The 23,506-nt window shown below is 40.4% G+C and overlaps 1 protein-coding gene across 2 annotated transcripts in view; it reads left to right on the top strand.

Moving 5' to 3' along the window:
- Window positions 1–23,506, top strand: part of CFAP299 (cilia and flagella associated protein 299) — a 746,834-nt gene that overhangs the window by 627,951 nt on the left and 95,377 nt on the right. For both annotated transcript variants that reach the window (XM_089302635.1, XM_002717091.6), the window contains exon 4: window positions 13,233–13,375. In XM_089302635.1, coding sequence (XP_089158761.1) covers window positions 13,233–13,375 — 143 coding nt within the window. The remainder of the gene's footprint in view (window positions 1–13,232; window positions 13,376–23,506) is intronic.

Genomic DNA, 23,506 nt, shown 5'->3' with positions numbered 1-23,506 from the left:
TGTAGTCTTATTACCAGTAAGATAACAGAATCAAAACTAACTGAATGGCTATGCTTCCAACTGAGATGCTCACTTCAAAAATGATCCATTGACTCCTTTAGATATGTGATCTCAAGAACTGAGAGGTGATCAGCATCTTAGTTATTTCACTTGTGTTTATAGTGTTTGTTACTGGCTGCTAGGCACATGAATGAACAAGTCACCACTCCTGTACTCAGTAGTCCTACATCATAATTGCTAGTGATATTTTTATCTTCTCAGAAACACTTATTTTTAGATTTTCACTTTATTTGATGGAGAGACAGAAAAAAAAATCTTCCATCCACTCATTCACTTCCCAAATACCTGCAACATTCAGAATTGGGCCATTCTAAAGCAAGAGCCTGGAACTCCATCCTAATCATTTAGTTGTCGAAAGTATCAGCTGTGATGGAACGAGTTTAGGCAATGTGGGAGTGAAATCACTGAGGCCTACCTCCTGTTTGGTCACTCACTGTATACCAAGAAACAAATAACCTAAGCCCTTTCTGACTTGATTTCCTCTTTTGTAAAAGGAAAGGGGCAGGGCCGGTGCCATGGTGCAGCCCGTTAAAGCCCCGGCCTGCAGCGCTGGCATCCCTTATGGGCACTGGTTTGAGTCCCAGCTGCTCCACTTCTGATCCAGCTCTCTGCTATGGCCTGGGAAAGCAGTAGAAGATGGCCCAAGTCCTTGGGCCTCTGCACCTGTGTGGGAGACCCAGAAGAAGTTCCTGACTCCTGGTTTCAGATCAGCTCAACTCCGGCCATTGCAGCCATGTGGGGAGTGAGCCAGAGGATGGAAGATTCTCTCTCTCTCCCTCTCTCCTTCTCCCTCTCTCCTTCTCCCTCCCCCTCTCCCTCCCCCTCTCCCTCTCCTTCTCCCTCCCTTCCTCTCTCTCTCTCTCTCTCCATAACTCAGTCAAATAAATAAAATTAAATCTTTTTTAAGAAAGGAAGGGAGCAGGATTTATGAGACATTTGAATATTTCTTCTAAAAATCCAAGGGGCAAGACCAATTCTTCTGAGGCTAGTCTAGTTTGATGTTTTCCAAAAATTCTGGAAGAGCTTGTGTACTTAATAAATGTTAAATGAAAATAAGATCATCTTAATCCTCTTCTTCCTTTTCTTCTAAGTCCACAAGGATCCTTAAACAACTCAAACTCTTATGCATCATACTGAAAAAAAAAAAAAAAAAAGAATCAAAACAAACCCTGGGAATAATCATCAGATAAAAAGAACTGCCCTTAATCCTAATGTCTCTGAAATCCAAAACATGCAGGATGTGGTTTAAGGGCAATGAGCAAAGACAAAATTGTGATCTCAGATAAAAATGATAATAATGAATGTATGTTTATCTTTGTTATCTGTCCATGTCAAATACTTTTGTTCTTAAGCATGATAATTAAGCCAAAATAACTGAGTGGCATTCACCTTTAGGACAAAACACCAACTTATCTGCTTTCATTAATGCTCATTAAAATATCAATTCATCTAAGTAGTTTTTGTCTCTGCAATTTGTTTAACTATTTTAGTGATGCCTATCGAAATAGTAAATATTGTTGATAGACGTAGCCATGGAACTAGTTAATGCCATATGTGATTAGAACAGGACATGCACCATCTAGCTCATATTTTGTTTATGAGTAACAATTTGGATCACGCAAACCTAAAATTCATATTTTTTTTCATAAAAAGGATCCTGTTAACATAAACAGAACAAATAGAGTAATGGATGAATTTTTTCAATTTTTCAGAGTTAAGTTGCCAAAAGCAATAATCCTTGGCATAAGGGATTTCACAAAAGCTCTCATTTCTAACTACACAGCAATCATGTGCAGCAGTCTCATCGCCTGATGAGGGCATGGCCATAACAACTTGGTTGTGCCAGCCTTCAGACTGGACCCTGCTTGGTCCTTCTGGGACCTTGATCATTTCTTGGATGTTTACTGGAGAATTTCAGGTTTGGGAAGCAAGGAAACCAAGTAAGCTGCTCTAATGTTGCTCTGCAAGGTTGAATTGTGGCCTTTATTCCCTAAAGGCCATTCAGAGGGATTTATAAAATGGCAGTTCCACAAAGAATATCTTCTTTTAACTGGAGAATTGAGACCATTTACATTCTTTATATTTATTTATTTATTTATTGACAGGTAGAGTTATAGACATTGAGAGAGAGAGAGAAAGGTCTTCCTTCCGTTGGTTCACTCCCCAAATGGCCACTACAGCTGGTGCTGTGCTGATCCGAAGCCAGGAGCCAGGTGCTTCCTCCTGGTCTCCCACATGGATGCAGGTGCCCAAGCACTTGGGCCATCCTCCACTGCCCTCCTGGGCCACAGCAGAGAGCTGGACTGGAAGAGGAGCAACCAGGACTAGAACCCAGTGCCCATATGGGATGCTGGCGCCACAGGCAAAGGATTAACGAAGTGAGCCATGGCACCATCTCCATGTATTCTTTTTTTAAGATTTATTTTATTTATTTGAAAGACAGAGTTACAGAGAGAGATAGACAGAGAGAGAGGTCTTCCATCCACTTGGTCACTCCCCAGATGGCCACAATAGCCGTAGCTAGGCTGATACAAAGCCAGGAGCCAGGAGCTTCTTCCAGGTCTCCCACCAGGTGCAGGGGCCCAAGGACTTGGACCATCTTCTACTGCTTTCCCAGGCCATAGCAGAGAGCTGGATTGGAAGAGGAGCAGCCGGGATTAGATCCGGCGCCCATATGGGATACTGGTGCTTCAGTCCAGGGCTTTAATCCACTGAGCCACAACGCGGACCCCGAGGCCATTTACATTCAACGTAACTCTTGATAAGTAGTGACCTGGCCCTGCCATTTTTCTATAAATATTCCTATTGTTTATTTTGGATTTCTTTTCTATTTCTATTGGTGGTTTTTCTGCCTTCTCATTCTTTCATAATGGTGGCTGTCTTTCTGTGTCTTTCAATTTCTGTTTGTTATGGACAGCCTTTATTTTGCCTTCATTCATAAATGCAAGCTTTGTGTGGTACGGTATTCTAGTTGACAGTATTTTTCTTTTAAGACTTGGACTGTATCTCGCCATTCCCTTCTGGCCTGTAGGGTTTCTGATGAGAAGTCAGTGTGAGTCTAACTGGCAATCCTCTGAAAGTGATCTGGCATTTCTCTTGTGCCCATTTTAGAATCTTTTCTTTATGCTTTACTGTGGAAAGTTTGACTAAAATGTGTCATGGTGAGGGTCTTTTCTGGTCATGTGTGTTAGGAGTTCTGTTTGCCTCTTCTACTTGAACATCCCTTTCTTTCTCCAAATTGGGGAAGTTTTCTATAATTATTTCACTAAATAGGCTTTCTATTCCTTTCTCTCTCTCTCTCTCTCTCCCTCTCTCCTTCCCTCCCTCCCTTCTCCTTCAGGAACTCCTAAGACCCATATATTGGGTTGTTTGTTAGTTTCCCATAAATCTCCAACACTCTTTTTAAGTTTTCTATTTTCTTAATTTTTAAAGAATATCTTCTTAGAAACATCCCCTTGGACATTCTTATCAGAGAATATGTAGTTTTAAGATGGCAATGAAGCCTGGTGTTGTGGGTCAGTGAGTTAAGCTATTTGGGATGCTGGCATCTCACGTTGGAGGAACAGTTCAAGTCCCAGCTGTTCCACTTCCACTGTTGCTCCCAGACAATGTACATGGGAAAACAGTGAAAGATGGCCCAGTGCTTGGGCCCCTGTCACCTACATGATAGATCCATGTGGAGTTCCAGACTCCTGACTACTGATGTGGTCTTGCCTAGGCTTGGCCATTGTGATCATTTGAGGAGTGAACCAGTGCATGGAATATCTCTTACTATCTGTCTCCCTCTCTGTTTGTGACTTTACCTTTCACATAAATAAAAATAAATCTTTTTTTAAAAAGATTACCATTAACAATCTTTTTTGCTAATAAGAAAGTTACTATTTCAAAGTGAGTTGTCTTCTATTTTCTCATTTTTAACTATAGTATAGCTAAGTGGAGGATATAGGTAAGAATTTGCTAAAGTGCTCGTTTTATAGTATTGGCTGAGATAACATGGCTTGCCTAGGGTTAAGTGGCTTGTTAGGACTTGCAAGAATAGGAGCCTTTTGGGTCATACAACTCATCTTTAGATTCACTGTTACAAGAAGTAGCATTGCCTTTCCCACGTATGACTTAAGAAAAGATGCATGCTAGATATTGTGGACGGCATTCTCTGCTGTTACAGACAATGTCTTGTCCTTGTCTCTGTAAATGCTTACTGCTGCTGCTGAGAAGGAGGGGGACGAAGATGAGCTGATCAATCTGCAAATGCACCATAATAGCCTATAATAGGCAGAAAACTCTAAGTACAAAGGGAATATGAGAAATATAAGGCATTTCATCTTCTATTGAGCAGCTCACAATTCTTTTAGAATAAAGTGTTTACTCACATAAAAGGCAGTGAATGATTCAAGGCAGCTCATATGGGCCACATGGACAATAACCAAATAAGCAGTTGACATCTTTCAAAGAAGAATCATATCCCTGGGCTGTGATCATCAGGGTAGGCTCATTGGAAAAGTGGAATATAAATGGGTTTTGAAGAATTCAAGCATTTGAGGTAGGTAGAAGTATCCAGATGCCTGAAAATGAGCAGATAGAGTCCCCGATGTGAAGGTGACGCATCCAGTCATGTAAAGTATCTTCCAAGAGTTCATGGAAGATGCATACTCTGATAAAAACCACAGATGGGTTTAATTTTTTTGTGCCAAAATAAACTTACATTTTAATTCACTTTTTTCATGAAAATTTTGAAGACTTCTCTTATGTTTAAAAATGTAATGAACCAGTAACTTCGTGACAGGGGAATTTAAAGAACTATAAGAAAAATCTGTGTGACCTCTACTTTCAGCTTTTCTGTTTCTTTTTGATGGGTATTCATAAAATCACTATCTCTGTCTTGGCTTTCTAATTTATAGAAAGAAGGACAATTTTTGCCATTATCTCCAAAAAAATCAAAGAACCTCCTCCTCTCCTCTCCTCTCCTCTCCTCTCCTCTATTTCCCCCTCCCCCTCTCCTCTTCTCTCTCTCTCTCTCTCTCTCCCATTCAAATAAAAAAGCAAATATATAAGTATAAAAATTTTTAAATAGATAAAATGAAATTTAAAACCATTTGGAGGCCGGCGCCGCGGCTCAATAGGCTAATCCTCCGCCTAGCGGCGCCGGCACACCGGGTTCTAGTCCCGGTCGGGGCGCCGGGTTCTTTCCCGGTTGCCCCTCTTCCAGGCCAGGGAGTGCAGTGGAGGATGTCCCAGGTGCTTGGGCCCTGCACCCCATGGGAGACCAGGAAAAAGCACCTGGCTTCTGGCTCCTGCCATCGGATCAGCGCGGTGCGCCGGCCGCAGCGCGCCAGCCGCGGCGGCCATTGGAGGGTGAACCAACGGTAAAGGAAGACCTTTCTCTCTGTCTCTCTCTCTCACTGTCCACTCTGCCTGTCAAAAAAAAAAAAAAAAAAAAAAAAAAAAACATTTGGGTCCCTGGAGAACTTACACTCTATAAATTTTAATTATCTCTGTTGTGAAATGAAACAAAGATGCCCTAAAACTAAAGATTCATAAGCACATTCTAGAGTTTTAAAATGCTAACAAATAATGATCCTTAATTTATCTCTGTCTGAGAGTCCCCTGATAGCCTCAGAGGTGGGTAGCACAAGAATTCAGCTGGGTTATTTCAGTTTTAGCAGAGCAAAACACACTGCTTGCTATGCCTTTTTTTTTTTTTTCTAAATGACTTTGGCTTGATTGTTGAAAAAGTCCCATTTCAATGTATCAGGTTTATGTCTCCTCATTAGTATTTGGCAAGAAAAAGCAGACGACACATAACAACTTATAACAAGTTTATGAATTTGTATTTTAATCCACTTCTGGGAAAAGACAAGGAGCCAAAGATCTAAATGATATATTAATGATCTAATATTTACTTTAATTCATCTTTTTCCAGCACACAAAAAATAACAAGGACCTAAGTGTTCTGTAATCTTTGACTCTCAGGGTTCACTTTTTCAGTTGGCGCCTATCTCAGGAAAATCTCAGCTTCTGCACACTCCTTGGCGTCTGAGTACTGCTGTCAGTATCAGGAATAAATATATTTTGATATTTCACAATTGCTTGATCTAGTAGAGGCCTTCTGTTAGCATGGTTAAGATCTAATGTTTTCTGCATAGGTTTCCAGTAAACATTGATTGGTATGCATAGCGTCAAATGAGTTATCATTTGATTCACTCAATACTTTTGTGATTATACATTGACTTGCTCTAAAGTGGGTTAAAGGATCTTATTTAAGGAAAATGTTCACTTTGGAAGTTTTTCTTTTATAAGCACAACATAATTTAAAAGAACTCTTTAATATATATATATATATATATATTCACATGTCTTTTGGGAAATTAACTGTGATAAAAATCTTATTAGAATAAAAAATCATATATTGTATGACTACATTCATATGAAAAATGCAGAAAAGGGCAATCTATAGAGACAAAAAGTAGATTACTAGTTGCCTGAGGCTGAGGGTGGGAACAGGGATGCCTGCCAGTGTTCCTAAGGGATCTCTTTGGGGTGATGAAAATCCGCTAAAAGGGGAGCGTATTGCACAACTCTGCAAATTTACTAAAAATCATTAAATTTTATGCTTACGCTTTAGGGTGAATTTTATGTTAGGTAAACTATGCCTCAATCAAGCTGTCATAAAAATGACAAGAAATGTTATTAGAAACCAAAATAACTATTGATAACATTTTTCCAATTATTCTAAAGCAAAGAGGGTTCTCACCAACCAAGCTCTCAGTCGCTGAAGTACATCACATTCACACTAAAAGAAACCTGATTCTTCAGGCAGCTTTTTTTTTTTTTTCACATTCTGCCCATTCTGTCTGCCAAAAGCATGCCTTTATTGTCAAATGGGTCCACTTTGTGTGCATATAATAATACCTTGGAAAGAGTATTTCAGTTTTACCTTCTAAATACATCCAAAGCTTTAACTGAGAATAAGTAAAAGTTAACAAGAGAATAGAACCATGTACTGTAAACTAAACATAGCTATATCCACTTAGGCAATAGAATTCTGATATTATTGTTTCATTTTCTTGTCCTAAGGAAATGATAAAACTCTTGACATAGTATAATAAAATAGAAAGAGAAATGGCAAAAGTGAGTTTTTACAATTTTATTTAAGTTATATAAATTTCATGGATTTTGTATATACAGATTTAGGAACATAGTGTAACTCCCCTCCCACCCTCCTTCCTGCCCACACTCCAATCCTTCCTCCTCCTCCCTCTCACATTCCCATTCTTAATTTTTACAAAGATCTATTTTCAGTTTACTTAGTGATCATATAGTTAACCCTACACTAAGTAAAATACTCCAACAAATAGTATGGAGAAAAAAAAAAAAAAACAAAAAAAAACAATGTTCCTCAGCAGAAGAGACAAGGGCTATAAACAATCATCAAATTTCAAAATGTCTATTTCACTATACTACATTACTTTTCAGTTGGTCTATTAGTTACCTCGGATCAGGGAAAACATATGATATCTGTCTTTTTGGATCTGGCTCATTTCACTAAGTATAATGATTTCCAGTTGCATCCATCTTGTTGTAAAACACAAGATTTCTTTGTTGTTGTTGTTATAGCTGAGTAGTACTCCATAATATATATATATATATATATATATTGCATAATTTCTATCTAGTCAACAATTGATGGACACCAGGTTGATTCCAAAAGCCAGGAGCTTCATCTGAGTCTCCCATGTGGGTACAGGAACCCAAACAGTTGGGCCATCTTTTGCTGTTCCCCAGGCCATTAGCAAAGAGCTAGATGAGAAGTGGAAGCAACAGGACACAAACAGATGCCAATATGGAATACCAGTGTCACATACAGCAGCTTTTCCCACTAGGCCTCAATGATGGCCCCGTTTGCTGTGCTTTTATAAGTCAGATGTTGAGTTTTGATTTCTTGACAGTTGATCAACACTTATCAAATATCAACTGTTCAAATAAAACAATTGTCTAATAATTTCATGGAACATTTTATTCATTAAAAAGAGACTTAATTTCGATATACATTTTAAAAAAATTCTCTGAACTATTTTAAATACACTTTAACACTTATGTAGCCATACCTGGAAAGATATAAATGAAGACATTTTCATTTACCCTATAGAGATTTGTGGGGGGTCAGCGCTGTGGCGTAGCGGGTAAAGCCGCCGCCTGCAGTGCCCACATCCCATATAGGCATCAGTTAGAGTCCCAGCTGCTCCACTTCCAATCCAGATGTCTGCTATGGCCTAGGGAAGCAGTAGAAGATGGCCCAAGTCCTTGGGCCCTTGCACCCGTATAGGAGACCTGGGGGAAGCTCCTGGCTCCTGGTTTCGGTTTGGCCCAGCTCCAGCTGTTGCAGCCAACTGGGGAGTGAACCAGTGGATGGAAGACCTCTCTCTCTGCCTCTCTTTCTCTTTCTGTAACTCTGACTTTCAAATAAATAAATAAATCTTAAAAAAAAAAAAGAAATTTGTGGGATAACACCTATAGATGATTGTTTTTCCTAGGTTTTGAATTCTAAAGACTTTAGTTTTGTATTTTTCTAGTTGAAAATAAAATCATAGATACAATGATTAAGCACTAGAATCCCCATTAAAAAAGAAGAAACAGTGTATGCATGCTGCTTACAAGTTGAGTTATTAAGACTGAAGGCCTTGATAGGACTTGAATGTAATTGGAGCAATCCCATACAAGACTAAATGAAGGGATTACTCTGTTGCTATGTAGAATTGATGGAGAAACCCAAAGGGAGAGGCTATAAAATGACTAAACTATATAAATGCTTGAGCCCAAATAAGATTTTGGTGTTTTCTTTTTTATTTTGTTTTTGTTGAAATGTGCTTGTTTTTTTTTTTAAAGAGCCTCTTGAAGAGCATAAAACATATGCATATGAGACACATTAAGAGTTTGAGTGACTTGCCCAAGAATGTACAGAAAACCTAAAGGAACCTACACTTATAGGCAGTTTAACCTCAACAAAGTTCTCTAAAATTGGAAAACTCCACGTTTCACAAAAATCTCAAAGTGGATGTTTATCTGCCCTTGGACAGAAATGAAATATATTGAATTAGATTTCCATGGAAAGGGGGCTTTAAGTGACATGAAAATTCTATGTAAATGTGTATAATTTTAGTTCAGCATTTGTCCATAAGAACATTGAAGAGTACAGAAGTTTAAGTACTTGCCAAGAATAAACATCAACTATTCAAGCTTGTGTTTTTAACTGTTTGCAATGTAAACCAGGAACCAGGAACTCCATCATCTCCCATGAGGGTGGTAGGCACCTAAGCACTTAGGTGATCTTCCATTGCCTTCCCAAGCACATTAGCAGGAAGCTATTAATTAATTAATTTTTTACTTCTCAGCTTTAAATTCAGACAATAAGTCCTATTAACTTTTTAAAAAAGATTTATTTTATTAATTTGAAAGACAGAGCTACAGAGAGAGGCAGAGACAGAGAGAGAAGTCTTCTATCTGCTGGTTCATTCCCTAGATGGCCACAAAGGCCAGAGCTGAGCTGATCTGAAGCCAGGAGTTTCCTCTGGGTCTCCCACGTGGGTGCAGGGGCCCAAGGACTTGGGCCAACTTCTGCTGCTTTCCCAGGCCATAGCAGAGAGTTGGATCAGAAGAGGAGCAGCCGGGACTAGAACCAGTGCCCACATGGGATGCTGGTGCTTCAGGCAGAGGTTTAACCCACTGCGCCACAGTGCTGGCCCCCCTATTAAGGTTTGTACCTGAAAAGTGACAGTTTGTTTCCTGCTTCTACAGCTCAAAAGGTCATGGAATCCTTGCTTAGATTCCCTGAGGTTGGGTAAAGGCTTAGAGGGCAAGGTGAATTTGGGGCTTTACTCTCTGGGTTCCTGCTTTCACTTGTCTTTGGACTCTAAGTATAACTCGTTTTCTTGCCAGAGCATCAATGTACTTTAAAGGTTGAGTTTTATTTGTTTTCAGTAGTCGAATAATATCTGCTGGAACAGAATAAGGCTGAGGCTGATATATCATTTGTTGGGGGGAAAGGAAGAAGAGTTTTTCTTTTTCTGTTGGAGTTCCATGTTGAAAGGAGGGTGCTTATTTTAGACCCTCCCCCTCTCCCTCTCCCCCCCCTCCCTTTCTCACTCTCCTTCTGCCCCCCCCCCCCAACTCCTGCAGAATGGTTTGCCTTATACCAGGAACAACATTTATAGTTAAAAGTTGAAGGGACCCAGATTAAGTCTCTGTGACAGAAAATAGAAAGTAATTCAGATGTCAAAAGTATGTTAATGTTTAGAAGTGCTGGTACCTGAACCTGGGTTTGAATATCAGTTTTCCCCTTTGCTTGCTGCAAGACCTTGAGCAAAGTACTCAACATCTTTGCTCCTTAGTTGTCTTATATAGAAAATTATGTAAAAAAAAAAAAAGAAAAAAGAAAAAAAGAAACAGGCCAGAAAAAGGAATGGAGGAGCTCAGAGTTTACCCTGCCACCTTAAGAGCTAGCACTTGATAAAGCCCAGCACTCACAGTACTTCCAGGCCAGTACTCACTGATTGAGCTTCTAGACTTGACCAGCAAGGCAGAAACCCTTGCTCTAAAGAATGAAACTCATTGTGGCCTGTGTCACTGCTGGTCTTGGGTGGGCCTGGCATAGACGCCTGAGGTTTCATGGGACCTCCGTGAGATTCAGTTGTGCCCAGCCTGGAACCAGTCTTGATGCCAGGGACCTGCCTTTATTTTTTTCTTACAATATTGGGCAGACAGCAAGGGGTCTGGGGGTTGGGTCTTATTATTCAGTCTTGGGCTAGTAAAGCCCAACACTAGGCAAATGTGAACAGTTTGCACCACTAGGTAAATGCTTGGAAATAGTCCTTGGACTTGCCCGATATCAGGTGAAGTCCTGCGTCCTGGTAAGGCAGGCTTATTTTGGCATGTGATGACTAGTCTCTTACAAGCCCAGTGTGTACTCCAAAGATTCCACAGGGCATGGTGACCGTGAGCCCTACATGTGATGCACCCAGTGCCTGCTGGCTTCATCATCCTTCCTACAATCTTGAGCAGACAGCAAAGAATCTCAGGACTGTTTTGGAACTCAGAGACAGGTTGGTGAAACCTAGCATTGAGCAGATTCCAAGGGCCCCAGTCCCCATCCCAGTACCTGCAGACAGAGCCTCTGGGCATGCTTCAGTGTTAGGCACAAGTTCATGGTCACAGTTGAGTAGTCTCCTGTCGCAGTCAGCATAACAAGCGGCTGCTGATATCAGGGAGTGAGCCCACCTCAGCAGCATACAAGCTGTATCCCCGTGGTCTCTGGCCACTATCACCAGGCAGCACTGGTCTTGATGATCTGTGGGCTGTGCTTGAGATTCAACATTGTGGCATTGGTGGACACAAGAAAAGGAATCTGAGCCTACCACAGGCCAGGAAGAAGCTTGTAGGGACAGACTGCCCCGTTTTTGGGTATTTTGTACTGAATAACACATCAATTGCATATTTTGGAAAAAATTGGATTAAAGGAGTAATTCAAGATTGAATCAGAAAAAAACCCAAATTAATAGTGGAACTGTTGCAAACCTTCACTTAAGGTGCTATGTAGGAATTGGCATTGTGGTGCAGTGGGTTAACCCACCAGCTGCTATGACAGCATCCAATACGGGTGCCAGTTCATGTCCTGGCTGCTCCACTTCTAGTCTGGCTCCCTACCAATGTGCCTGGGAAAGCAATGAAAAATGGTCCAAGTGTTTGGGGCACTGCCACTTATGTGAGAGACAGAGAAAAAGGCATTGAAATCTCTAAATGCTTGGACAAAGATTTAAAAATAGACAACTGTACTCACCTATGTATTGCATTGCTCTTTATTTTTGCCAAGAAATGGAAAATACTTAGGTGTTCATCCATTGATAAAGAAAATGTGGTCATATACACAATGGACTATTACTTGGGTATTAAAAAAGGATTAGATCTTGTGGTTTTCAACAATATAGGTAGCACTGGAGGTCATTGTGTTGAGTGAAATAATACAACCACATGAAGACAAGTCTCATGTGATCTCACATGTGGGGCTTAAGAAATAGGTGATCTCAGAAGTTAAACATGTAATGGTTACCAGAGGCTAGATAGGAAAGACAGGGTATGGAAAGGTTGATGAACAGGTACTAGATTACAGCTAGATAGGATTAAGAATTTCTGGGGTTTTATAGCACAGTAGTATGACTATAGATTGTTAAAGTGCTGTATATTTCTCTGTTCTATAAGACAGGATTTGGGATGTTTTCATTATAAATGCTTGAAGAGATAAACATTTTCTGATTGGATATTACATAATATATGCATGCAATAAAATATCACGTTACCCCATAAACATGCACAATTTAAATAATAATTTTTAAAATTAAAAATATCTGAAAAAATAATAACACAAATAATATAATTGAAGTAAAAAAATATATTTCAGAGGTTGGTGCTGTGGCACAGAGGGTTAAAGCCCCGGCCTGCAGCTCTAGCATTCCACATGGGTACCAGTTTGAGTCTCAGCTGCTCCACTTCCCATCCAGCTCTCTGCTGTGGCCTGGGAAAGCAGTAGAAGATGACCCAAGTCCTTGGGCCCCTGCACTGGCATGGGAGACTTGGAGGAAGCTCCTGGCTCCTGGCTGCAGATCAGCTTACCTATGGACATTGTAGTCATCTGGGGAGAGAACCAGCGGATGGAAGACCTCTCTCTCTCGCTCTCCCTCTTTCTCTCTCTCTCTCCCTCTCTCTTCCTCCCTCTCTGTTTCTCACTCTCTCTGTAACTCTGCCTTTAAAATAAATAAAATAAATATTAAATATATTTATATAAATTATATATATAAATCTTATATGTATTTATATGGATATTTCAAACACTTAAATCAACATCTGCCCTCAATAAGAACTTTATAGGGTCATTTATTGATATTGTTAAACAGAATTACTGTGAACACGCCTTATGTGCATGCTCAGTTAAATTTTACAAGTTTCTTCATCTGACAAAAGACAATAATAGTATCTACCTGATGGCACCATGGTGAGGATGAAATTTAAAGCACTTGGAATAGGACCTGACATATGTAACACTATAGTAGCTTGCATTATGATATACAACTTACTAAAATGACTTTTTATTCATTTTACTTCTCTTTTCTCATCTGTGCTGCCAGTCTGTAATCTTCATTCGTGACAAAAATTCTCGTGGGCAAGAGATATCTGGATATATAGACTATGCCCACAGACTGAAGATTGAGGATTTTGAAGTCTACTTTAATGGGAAAAAAAGACTTCTTCCAAGGTCCACAGATCTGAGGTAAGTTTTACTCAATTCTCACACACTTAGATGCAGGGGAAAGGATTTTTATTTTAGGTTCCACATTATTCCTAAAATGCTAAGCATATATAATTAGAAATATGATAAGACTGGTAATGAATGAAAATCAATATATTATAAGATGCAAAATGAGCATGGATATGTGTTTTCCTTTAACAGAGAAAGAGAACTATTCAGACACTATGACTCAATTCTCAGCAACATTCCTTTGAAATGTTAAATGGAGCTCGTAAAGCTCTCATATCGTGGGGTATCTGCCTAGATGCCTCAAGAGCAGTCGGTCTAACACTTTATTCTTTCATGTGTCTTTGGCCACCAGTCACAGAGCAGTCTTCTGATCAGTTCACCCTCAATTTACCCTCATCATGATCCTCTTTTGGGTTTGCTTCACACCCCTCACTCCTTTCACTAAAGGAGAGCCCTACCCTCTCCTTTAGAACCTTAGTCCCATCAGTCACCTCTGATCTATTCTACATTCCCAAGCTGTTCACATATTGATCCCTCTACCCTTCTCTGGATAACACTCAACCTCAAACTTTGTATTCCCCCATCACCATAAAACTCAAAAGTATGAGCACCTTTCTGATTTAACTCTTCTCTGCTGAGTTCAAACCATTCTCTCATACTTGAAACAATATTCTCCTCCTTTGAGACTACCTCTACCTATCCCTACTGCTATTATCTAAAGATTTTCCAATCCATCACCACATAAGTGGATTTACCATTTTCCTATCCAAACTGGAATCATAGTATATCATTTAATTTTTCTCTTGTAATAATCCTCACTGCCATGTCTTTCTGCCCATTGTTTGTATATATTCAGCCAATACCCAAAATTATATTGATCCAGACAATTTCTTTACCCTCCCTGTAGCAGAATCTCTGAGTCTTCTGAAAAGTATTTCAGGAAACTTCACAAAGGCACAAGTGGCTGCTACTGATAGTTTATGGCCTCTGCACCCATCTGGATCCTTTGCGACACCTAAATTTATGCTCTAAATTCATTTTTAATCCCTAAACCCTACTATTGCTTCTGTATCCCCTTTCTTGGTAAAGGGCCCCATTCATGAAACTGAAGGCAACATCTAGATATTATCCCAAATTTCATCTTCTTCATCAATGCTGTGGTAACTAACAACTTACTTAAAATATTATCTTATAATACCTTAATAGTCTTGTTTACATTAAAGCTAATACAACATACCAATTTTACTTGTAAACATTTCAGTATGGATCTTAATCTGATAACATTATAAAAAGGAAACCTTATCATACCTAACAAAATAATACTTTAATGTCTTCTTTCCCTAATTAACCCTATTTCTTAATTATCTCTACTTTTTGTAGTTGATTTGACCTATCAAAATGTAAATAACATTCTGAATTATTTATCTTTCAAATATTGGGAAAAATAATTATACATATTTATAGGGTAGAATGTGACATTTCAATACATATGTACAATTACCCAATCAAGGTAATTTATATTTTTCTCTCTTAGTCATAATTATTTAATGATTGTATCCTTAAAGCTCCATTCTTGTATCTGTTCAGAAAATATATAATAGTTTATTATGAACATCAGTTACCCACTGTGCTATGTTAACACTAGCAACTTATTCCTTCTATCTAACTCTGACATGGTAAAAGTTATCCAACATTGTTCTATCTCCCCTACCATTCCTTGCTTCTAGTAATTGTTATTCTATAATCACACTGAGGTTTTTTTTTTTTGTTTTTTTTGTTTTTTTTACTTTTACATATAAGGGAGAACATGGGGTATTTATAGTTCTGTCTGTGGTTTATCTCACATAATATAATGACCTCCAGTTCCATCCATTCTGTCACAAATGACAGCATTTACTTTTGTTTTTATAGATGAGCAATATTCCATTGTGTGTGGGTACTGTATTTTTTTTTATCTATCAATGTTGATAAACCTTTAGGTTGATTTCATATCTTGGCTATTATGAATAATACTGCAATGAACATGGTGATGGAGGTATCTCTGGGATATAATTATTTTAGTTCTTTTGGATACATACCCCTTAAGGCTATATGGAAGCTCAATTTCTACTTTTCTTTTTTTTTTTAATTTGAAAGGAAGAGTTTCAGAAAGAGAGGGAGAGACAGAAAGAGAAAGAGAAGTCTTCCATCTGCTGTTTCATTCCCCAAATGGCCGTAATTGCCAGGGCTGGGCCAACCAAAGTCAGGAGCCAGGAGTTTCTTTTGGGTTTTCCACATGGGTGCAGGGGCCCACGCATTTCGGCCATCCTCCTCTGCTTTACCAGGCACATTAACAGGGAGCTGGATCTGGAAGTAGAGCAGGCAGGACTTGAACTGACACCTGTATGGGATACTCACAGGTAGAGGCTTAACCTGCCATGTCACAATGCAAGCCCCAATTTCTTTTTTTATTTTTCTTTATTTTTTTAAACTTTTATTTAATGAATATAAATTTCCAAAGCACAGCTTATGGATTACAATGGCTTCCCCCCCATAACGTCCCTCCCACCCGCAACCCTCCCCTTTCCCACTCCCTCTCCCCTTCCATTCACATGAGGATTTATTTTCGATTCTCTTTATATACAGAAGATCAGTTTAGCAGACATTAAGTAAAGATTTCAACAGTTTGCTCCCACACAGAAACATAAAGTGAAAAATACTGTTTGAGTACTAGTTATAGCATTAAATCTCAAGGTACAGCACATTAAGGACAGAGATCCTACATGAGGAGTAAGTGCACAGTGACTCCTGTTGTTGACTTAACAAATTGACACTCTTGTTTATGGCATCAGTAATCACCCTAGGCTCTTGTCATGAGCTGCCAAGGCTATGGAAGCCTCCTGAGTTCACCGACTCTGATTATATTTAGACAAGGCCATGGTCAAACCACCAATTTCTACTTTTTAAGAAACATTCATATTGTTCTGCATAGTAGATGAATTAATTTACATACCCACCAACAGTTCTCTGCACCCTTGCCAGCATTTGTGAGTTTTGGCATTTTTATAGTGGCTGTTTTAACATGATTGAGGTGATGATTTCTCATTGCAGTTTTGACTTAAATTTCCCTGATGGCTAGTGAACTGAACTTTGTTTTCATATGCTCCCTGGACATTTCTATTCTTTTGAGAAATGTCTGTTAAGATCCTTTGCTCATCTCTTAATTGGTTTGGTTATTTTTTGTTGTTGAGCTTTCTGAGTCCCTTATATATTCTGGATATTAATCATTTGTTGGAAAAGTAACTTGCAAATATTTTCTCTCATTCTGTCAATTGTCTCTTCATCCTTTTAATTGGTTATTTAATATGCAAAGTTTTTAGTTTCATGTAATCTCTTTATTTGGTTTTGCTTTTGCTAGCTGTGCTTATGAAGTCTTATCAAAAAACTTGTTGCCTACACCAATATTTTAAGTGTTTTACCTGTAATATCTTCTAGCAATTTCGTATTTTAGGACTTACACTTAAGTCTTTGATTCATCTTGATTTTAATTTTGTATTGGGTAGGAGGTACAGCTCTCATTTCATCTTTCTACATAGGCACATTCAGTTTTGCCAATACCATTTATTAAACATACCATCTTTCTCCAATGTACATCTTGATACCTTTGTAAAAATTTAATTTGCTGTATTAATGTGGATTAATATGCTGTATTAATGTGGGTTCTCTCTTCTATTCCATTGATATATGTGTTGAGTTTTATGCCAATTACACCATGTTTTAATTATTATAGCTTTGTAATATGCCACTAGATATTACTATTCTTCTAGCTTTATTATTTATTTCTTTCAGTATCACTTTGACTATTCTGGGTCTTTTGTGTTTTATGATGTTTTTTCCTATTTCTATAAAAAATAAAATCCTGGTGTTTTTATTAAAATTAAATTGCGGCTGGCGCCGCGGCTCACTAGACTAATCCTCCACCTAGCGGCGCCGGCACACTGGGTTCTAGTCCCGGTCGGGGCGCCGGGTTCTTTCCCGGTTGCCCCTCTTCCAGGCCAGCTCTCTGCTGTGGCCAGGGAGTGCAGTGGAGGATGGCCCAAGTGCTTGGGCCCTGCACCCCATGGGAGACCAGGAGAAGCACCTGGCTCCTGCCATCGGATCAGCGCGGTGCGCAGGCCGCAGTGCACCAGCCTCGGCGGCCATTGGAGGGTAAACCAACAGCAAAAGGAAGACGTTCCTCTCTGCCTCTCTCTCTCTCACTGTCCACTCTGCCTGTCAAAAAAAAAAAAAAAAAAAAAGAAATTAAATTTGCATGATTAAAAGAGTGATGCAGTCACTTGCCCTCCTTTTACTTTGTGAGGCTCCCCTCCTTCTTTTTACCTTCTGTGCTGTTGATTTCTTGGCAGAACAACGTCATTTGTCCTCAGATTTATTTTGTTCTGAATATGACTGATCACTCAAATGCTACCCTCTGCTTTTTCCCTCTGTTTCCTGCAAACTGGCTTGCTACATGCAATTTCATATCTTTCTAAGAACTTTCAATATGTGATACTGTGTAGTTGTTACTGCCGCAATTTTAGACCTTCTTAGTTTGATGAGTGGCTTCAAATGGTATCAATCTAATTACTCTATTAAAATTTTCTCCAGCAAATTTTACCTATTGGATTTAGCATCCATTAATGAAACCTACCTACATATTTTTACTAAGGGTTTCATAATTGTGGTTTTCTAAATGTATCATTCAACCTTTATTTTCTTAGCTTTAAGTCTCACAAAGAGAGTAACATTCCTTCATCACTTTCAAAGTTATCCTGAAATGTAACTTATGTAGAAAATCTAAATAAACATTGGATATCTTTAGTTTATGAGGAAAAATGCAAAACCAGAGTACAGAACAGTAAACAGATAATGCCAAATTGTTTTTCAAAATAGTTGTAGCAGTTTTTACCCATAAGTAGTACTGTGTAAGTGATCTGTTTAACTCTCACTCTCACTAATACATGCTATTAACAATTTTTCCCACTGTGGTAAGTTATAAATAATCTCTCATTGTGGTTTTAATTTTAATTCCCTTGATTACTATCAACCTGGACACCTTTTAATTGTTCCAGTTTCCATCTGTGAAGTACCCATTAAAACTTTCTCCCATTTTCTCAATTGAGGTATTCTTCTTTTGCTCACATATTGTAAGAACTGTTTTTATTTATTTTGTATATAGATTAGTCCTTTGCCATACACACACACACACACACACACACACATTTAAGAATATAAAATACGGTCTTTCAGTTTGTAATTCTTTTTTAATTTCCTTTATGTTAACTTTAATGGTCAGAAATCAGAAGTTTGATACATAGAAGTATTTTAGTATTTTCCTCTGCAGATTGTACCTTTTGTGTTTTGTTTAATACATACCTACCTTTCTAGAGGTCACAAAGATGCTGTCTTATAGGGTGTTGTAGCTTTGCTTTTTATTTTATATATTTGACCAACCAGAATTAATATGGTATATGATGCTTAAGCAGTATTTCCTAGAGGAATAAAAAAATCTCCTTTATATATATATATAATTTTAGGCTCAGTTCAAGTCAGAACTAAAGCAAAGATTTTAAAATTCAAAAATTCTTAAGGTCCCTTTGTACTTATTACTTTAGACATTCTATTTTATTCTGTGTACAGAGAGAGATTTTTGTGATTAGAATCTTTTCTTACATTTTTTATGGTGGAAAATATATTTTTCAAAAGATAATTGTGGGCCGGTGCCACGGCTCACTAGGCTAATCCTCCACCTTGCGGTGCCGGCACACTGGGTTCTAGTCCCCGTTGGGGCGCCGGATTCTGTCCCGGTTGCCCCTCTTCCAGGCCAGCTCTCTGCTGTGGCCAGGGAGTGCAGTGGAGGATGGCCCAGGTGCTTGGGCCCTGCACCCCATGGGAGACCAGGAGAAGCACCTGGCTCCTGCCTTCGGATCAGCGCGGTGCGCCGGCTGCAGTGGGCTGGCCGCGGCGGCCATTGGAGGGTGAACCAACGGCAAAGGAAGACCTTTCTCTCTGTCTCTCTCTCTCACTGTCCACTCTGCCTGTCAAAAAAAAAAAACCATTTAAAAAAAAAGATAATTGCAACTATTACGAAATTCACCAGTAGAAAAGGCCCTGAGAACTTGATAATTTTGTCAGTTCAAATTACCTCTTGAGCATGTCTTTAAGATTCAATACCTTCTTTTCAGCATGTGAATAATTTGTAAGCAGATAGAATGCTGTGGTTCACCAAGTTCCTTCACATGTCCCTAGGACAACTTCATTCTATGGCTACAATAAGCATTATTCTTACCATCCCAGAGAGGAGAAAATAAAGAATAAACTTTTTGCCAAAGTGCACAGTGAGGCAGTGATTAGTGAGAACATATTTTCAAATTCTCAGGCCTTCCAGATCACTGCTCACCCTCAGATCGCTACTCTTGCTTCAAAAGCTGTTTGTAGAACAAGGATAGTTGTGCACATAGCTGCTTAAATTTCCAGATTTATGTGTTGAACAAAGACTCAAGATCTGACCGTAGGGCTCTATCTGTCCCTCACATGGAATGATCAGGAGGAAATGAAAATTTTCTCCTTATGTTTCTCTCTGGAGAGTGCATGAAATATTCATATCCTGGACCAGAGAGTGCCCTTAAAGCTTTGAGAGGTATTATTGTAAAATTTCCCTTGCAGTCCCATTGTCTCTTTTATTAAAATATTTAATGTTCCAAATCCCTGAAGTTAGAATTATAAGCACTTATCCTGTGCTTAAGTGCATTCTTATGAAAGCATTCCGGTAACATATTGGCAGATTCTCAAGTTCAAAAAAGAAAAAGAGGAATAAATGACCACAGTGCTTCTACGAATACTACATAGAATGTTGCTTATTTTAAAAGTTATTAATATTGTTCCACATTCAAATATGGTGCTTAATCATTAGCTTATCAGTTTATACTTCTCAATACAGAGTTGTTGAATTTCAAATATGGGGAAATCTTTTGAATAAAAAAAGATACTCACCAAAGAAGACTTGTCCCAACCACCTAAAGTGTGGTCCAGGAGCCAGTATCGTTGGCTTCAGCTGGGAGCCTATAAGAAGCATAGTATCACCTGCTCTATCTGACCACTGAATCTGTGTTAACATTTTAACATGATCCTCAAAACTTCCATAGGCATATGTGTCTTAGTCTGTTTGTGCTGATGTAATAAAATACCACAGACCAGGTAATTTATAACAATAGAAGTGGATTTCCCATTGTTCTGGAGAAGCCCAAGATCAAGATGCTAGCAGGTGCTTTCTAGTGAGGGCTGCTCTCTGTCCAAGATGATGCCTGGGACTGCATCCTCCAGAGGGCAGGAATGCAGTAGTCTCATGTCAGAAAGGGATGGAGAGGCAGAAAAGGGCTGAAGAGAGTTCTCAGCAGCTTTTTCCTAAGACAATGTTCCATTCATGAGGGTGGTGCCACCATGTCAGAATCACGTCCAAAGAGGCTCCACCTCTTAATGTCACCCAAATAGTAATTAAGTTTAAACATGAATTTTGGCGGAGACATATTCAAACCATAGTGATGACATATCATTTTCTAGACCTGTATTCTTAATTAGAGTAGCTTCTACCCACATAAGGGTACTGAGCACCTGAAATATGGCTAACTCCAAATCAAGATGTGCTATAAGTATAAAACATGCACCTGACTTTGAAGACTTATAAAATTGTTAAATATCTTATTAATAAATTCACATTGTACATTAAAATGATAACATGCTGCATGCATTGAGTTAAATAACTTTTATTATTAAAATTACTTTCACTTTTTATGTATGCAAGAAAATTCAAAGTTAAATATATGGCTCAATTTTTGGCTCATATTACATGCAACAGCACTATCCAGGTCTACCTGTCCCAACATAGAAGCTTTTGTCCTATCCCAATCTGGGGCCTGTCGCTCCCCGTCTTCGTGGGGGAACGACACAGGACCCTGCGCTGTTCTTTCTGTCTGCTCGGCCCTCCCCGGGTTTGCTGCTGGCTCTTCCCGGGTTGGCCACCATCCCTTCCACCTCCGTGGAAGGGCAGTTCCCCCTGGCCGCATTCCCCACTTCCGCAGGGGAGCGGCACACCGCCGGCCGGCTCTTCTCGGGGGCTGCACAGGTGTTCCTTCAGCTAGATGTTCCCCATAGATGTTCCTGGTGCATGCCGTCTCTCTCCTCCTTTATAGTCCTCCTCCGCCAATCCTAACTCGGCTGCCCACACGCCGAGTACGCTGCTCTCCTCCAATCAGGAGCAAGTCCTACAGTTTATTAGTTGAACTGGAGGCAGCTGTGCAGAAGCTGTTTACTTCTCTCCCAGCGCCATATTGTGGGAGAGCAGATGCATAGAATAAGTCTTAATTCCAGTAACAGTCTAGTCCGGTTTGCTCCCCACAGATCCCCCTTTCTTTTTATTTTTGGCGTTGATACGCGCCTGTCTTCGGTGTCCCGCGGCACACACTCTGCTCTACTTGCTAGAGTTGCCACAGGCTCTTACAAGTCCTATCAGGCAAACCGAATCCGGGTCCTCTCTTCGCCATGTTGTGAGGAGGTTTTTAGGCGCTGATGCGTGCCTGTGTTCGGTGCCCTGCAGCGCATGCTCTGCTCTGCTAGAACTGCCTGCAGGTGCTTACAAAACCTATCAGGCAAACCGAATCCAAGCCTTCTCATTGCCGTATTGTGGGGGAGACTTATTAGTGTTGGTTTGTGCCTATCTTCGGTGACCTGCAGCTCATGCTTTGGTCGAGCTGCTTGCTGGCGCTTACCGCCTTAAATCAGGCAGACCGACTCCAAGCTTTCTCATTGTTGTATTGTGGGGAAGCCTTACTGATGTTAATTCGTGCCTGTCTTCGGTGACCTGCGGCGCATAAGCTGCTAGCCGCCGCAGGTGCTCATCGTGCTCATCGCCTCACTTAATCAGGCAGACCGAATCCAAGCTCTCACATTGCAGTGTTGTAGGGAGGCCTTTCTATTTCTCTATTTCTCTATCTCCGGGCATTCCTATTTCTCCCATTTTACTTCTATCTTCCAGCATTCCTATTTCTTTCACTTTGCTTCTAAACTTCTATTTCTCTTATCCCTGCAGCTTCCCGGCGCCTCGCCCTGCCGGCAGGCTCCGCCCCGAGGCTATTTCTCCGCGGCTTTCCAGCTGAGCCGCTTCAGCCCGCGCCTCTTTCATCTGCGCAGCTTCCCGGCTTTGCGCGGCTTGGCTTCGCGCGCTCCGCGGTCTCCACGCCCTTCGCGTCTGCACCACGGCCTCGCGCCAGCCCCGTTCCCTATCTATTCACGCCCCGTGCTCTCTCTGCACGCGGCGGCCTCCGCGAGTAACACAGCGTAGCTTACGTGTCCGCCACTAGCATTCAATCTAAGTTCCCCGGGCTAGCCTGGCGAATTCAACCCAGCATACGTCTCCGCCCCACGGTTTGGCTTCCCGTCCTTTGCTCCCCGGGCTAATCAGACGGATCCCAACCAGGCTCACGTTTCAGCTTCTGGTTTCAACTTTTCGCCCCCTATTCCCGGGCTAACTTGAGAATCCCAAAGTGGCTTTCGTGTCCGCCTTGGCCTGCCCCCCGCGGCTTCAATTTCCCTAACATTTTTCTCTACCCGGTATGTTTCCCCAAGCTTTCCTCCAACGATATTCCTCCCTCATTTCTCCTGGCCTCTCCCCACAGTCCGCGTCCGAGTCTGTTTGTTCTAGCTTTCACTTTCGCTTTCGCCCTTAGAGATTTCTCCCAGCTTCCCCCTGTAGTCCGTATCTGAATCTATGCCTAGGCTTTCAATAGCTTCTTCCGGCACCCTTTTCGTCCGGCTTTTCCCTAGGCTGTTTGCTAGTCTCTCTCTCCGGTATTTTCCCAGTTCTTCCCGTTTCTTCCCTCTTAAGTTTGCTATCCGACCTAGGTTTCCTAATCCGAGTCATTTCTTCCCTCCTAAGTTTCCTATCCGTCCTAGGTTTCCTATCCGAGTCACGGCACCATTATGTCGCTCCCCCTCTTCGTGGAGGAACGACACTAAGCCCTGCCTAGGCTTCATATCCGAGTCACGGCACCATTATGTCGCTCCCCGTCTTCGTGGGGGAACGACACAGGACCCTGCGCTGTTCTTTCTGTCTGCTCGGCCCTCCCCGGG

This window comes from Oryctolagus cuniculus, chromosome 8 (assembly GCF_051225735.1).
Source record: "Oryctolagus cuniculus isolate XC-2025 breed Fujian yellow rabbit chromosome 8, ASM5122573v1, whole genome shotgun sequence".
NCBI lineage: Eukaryota > Metazoa > Chordata > Mammalia > Lagomorpha > Leporidae > Oryctolagus > Oryctolagus cuniculus.
This window is presented reverse-complemented; position numbering and strand designations above follow the sequence as displayed.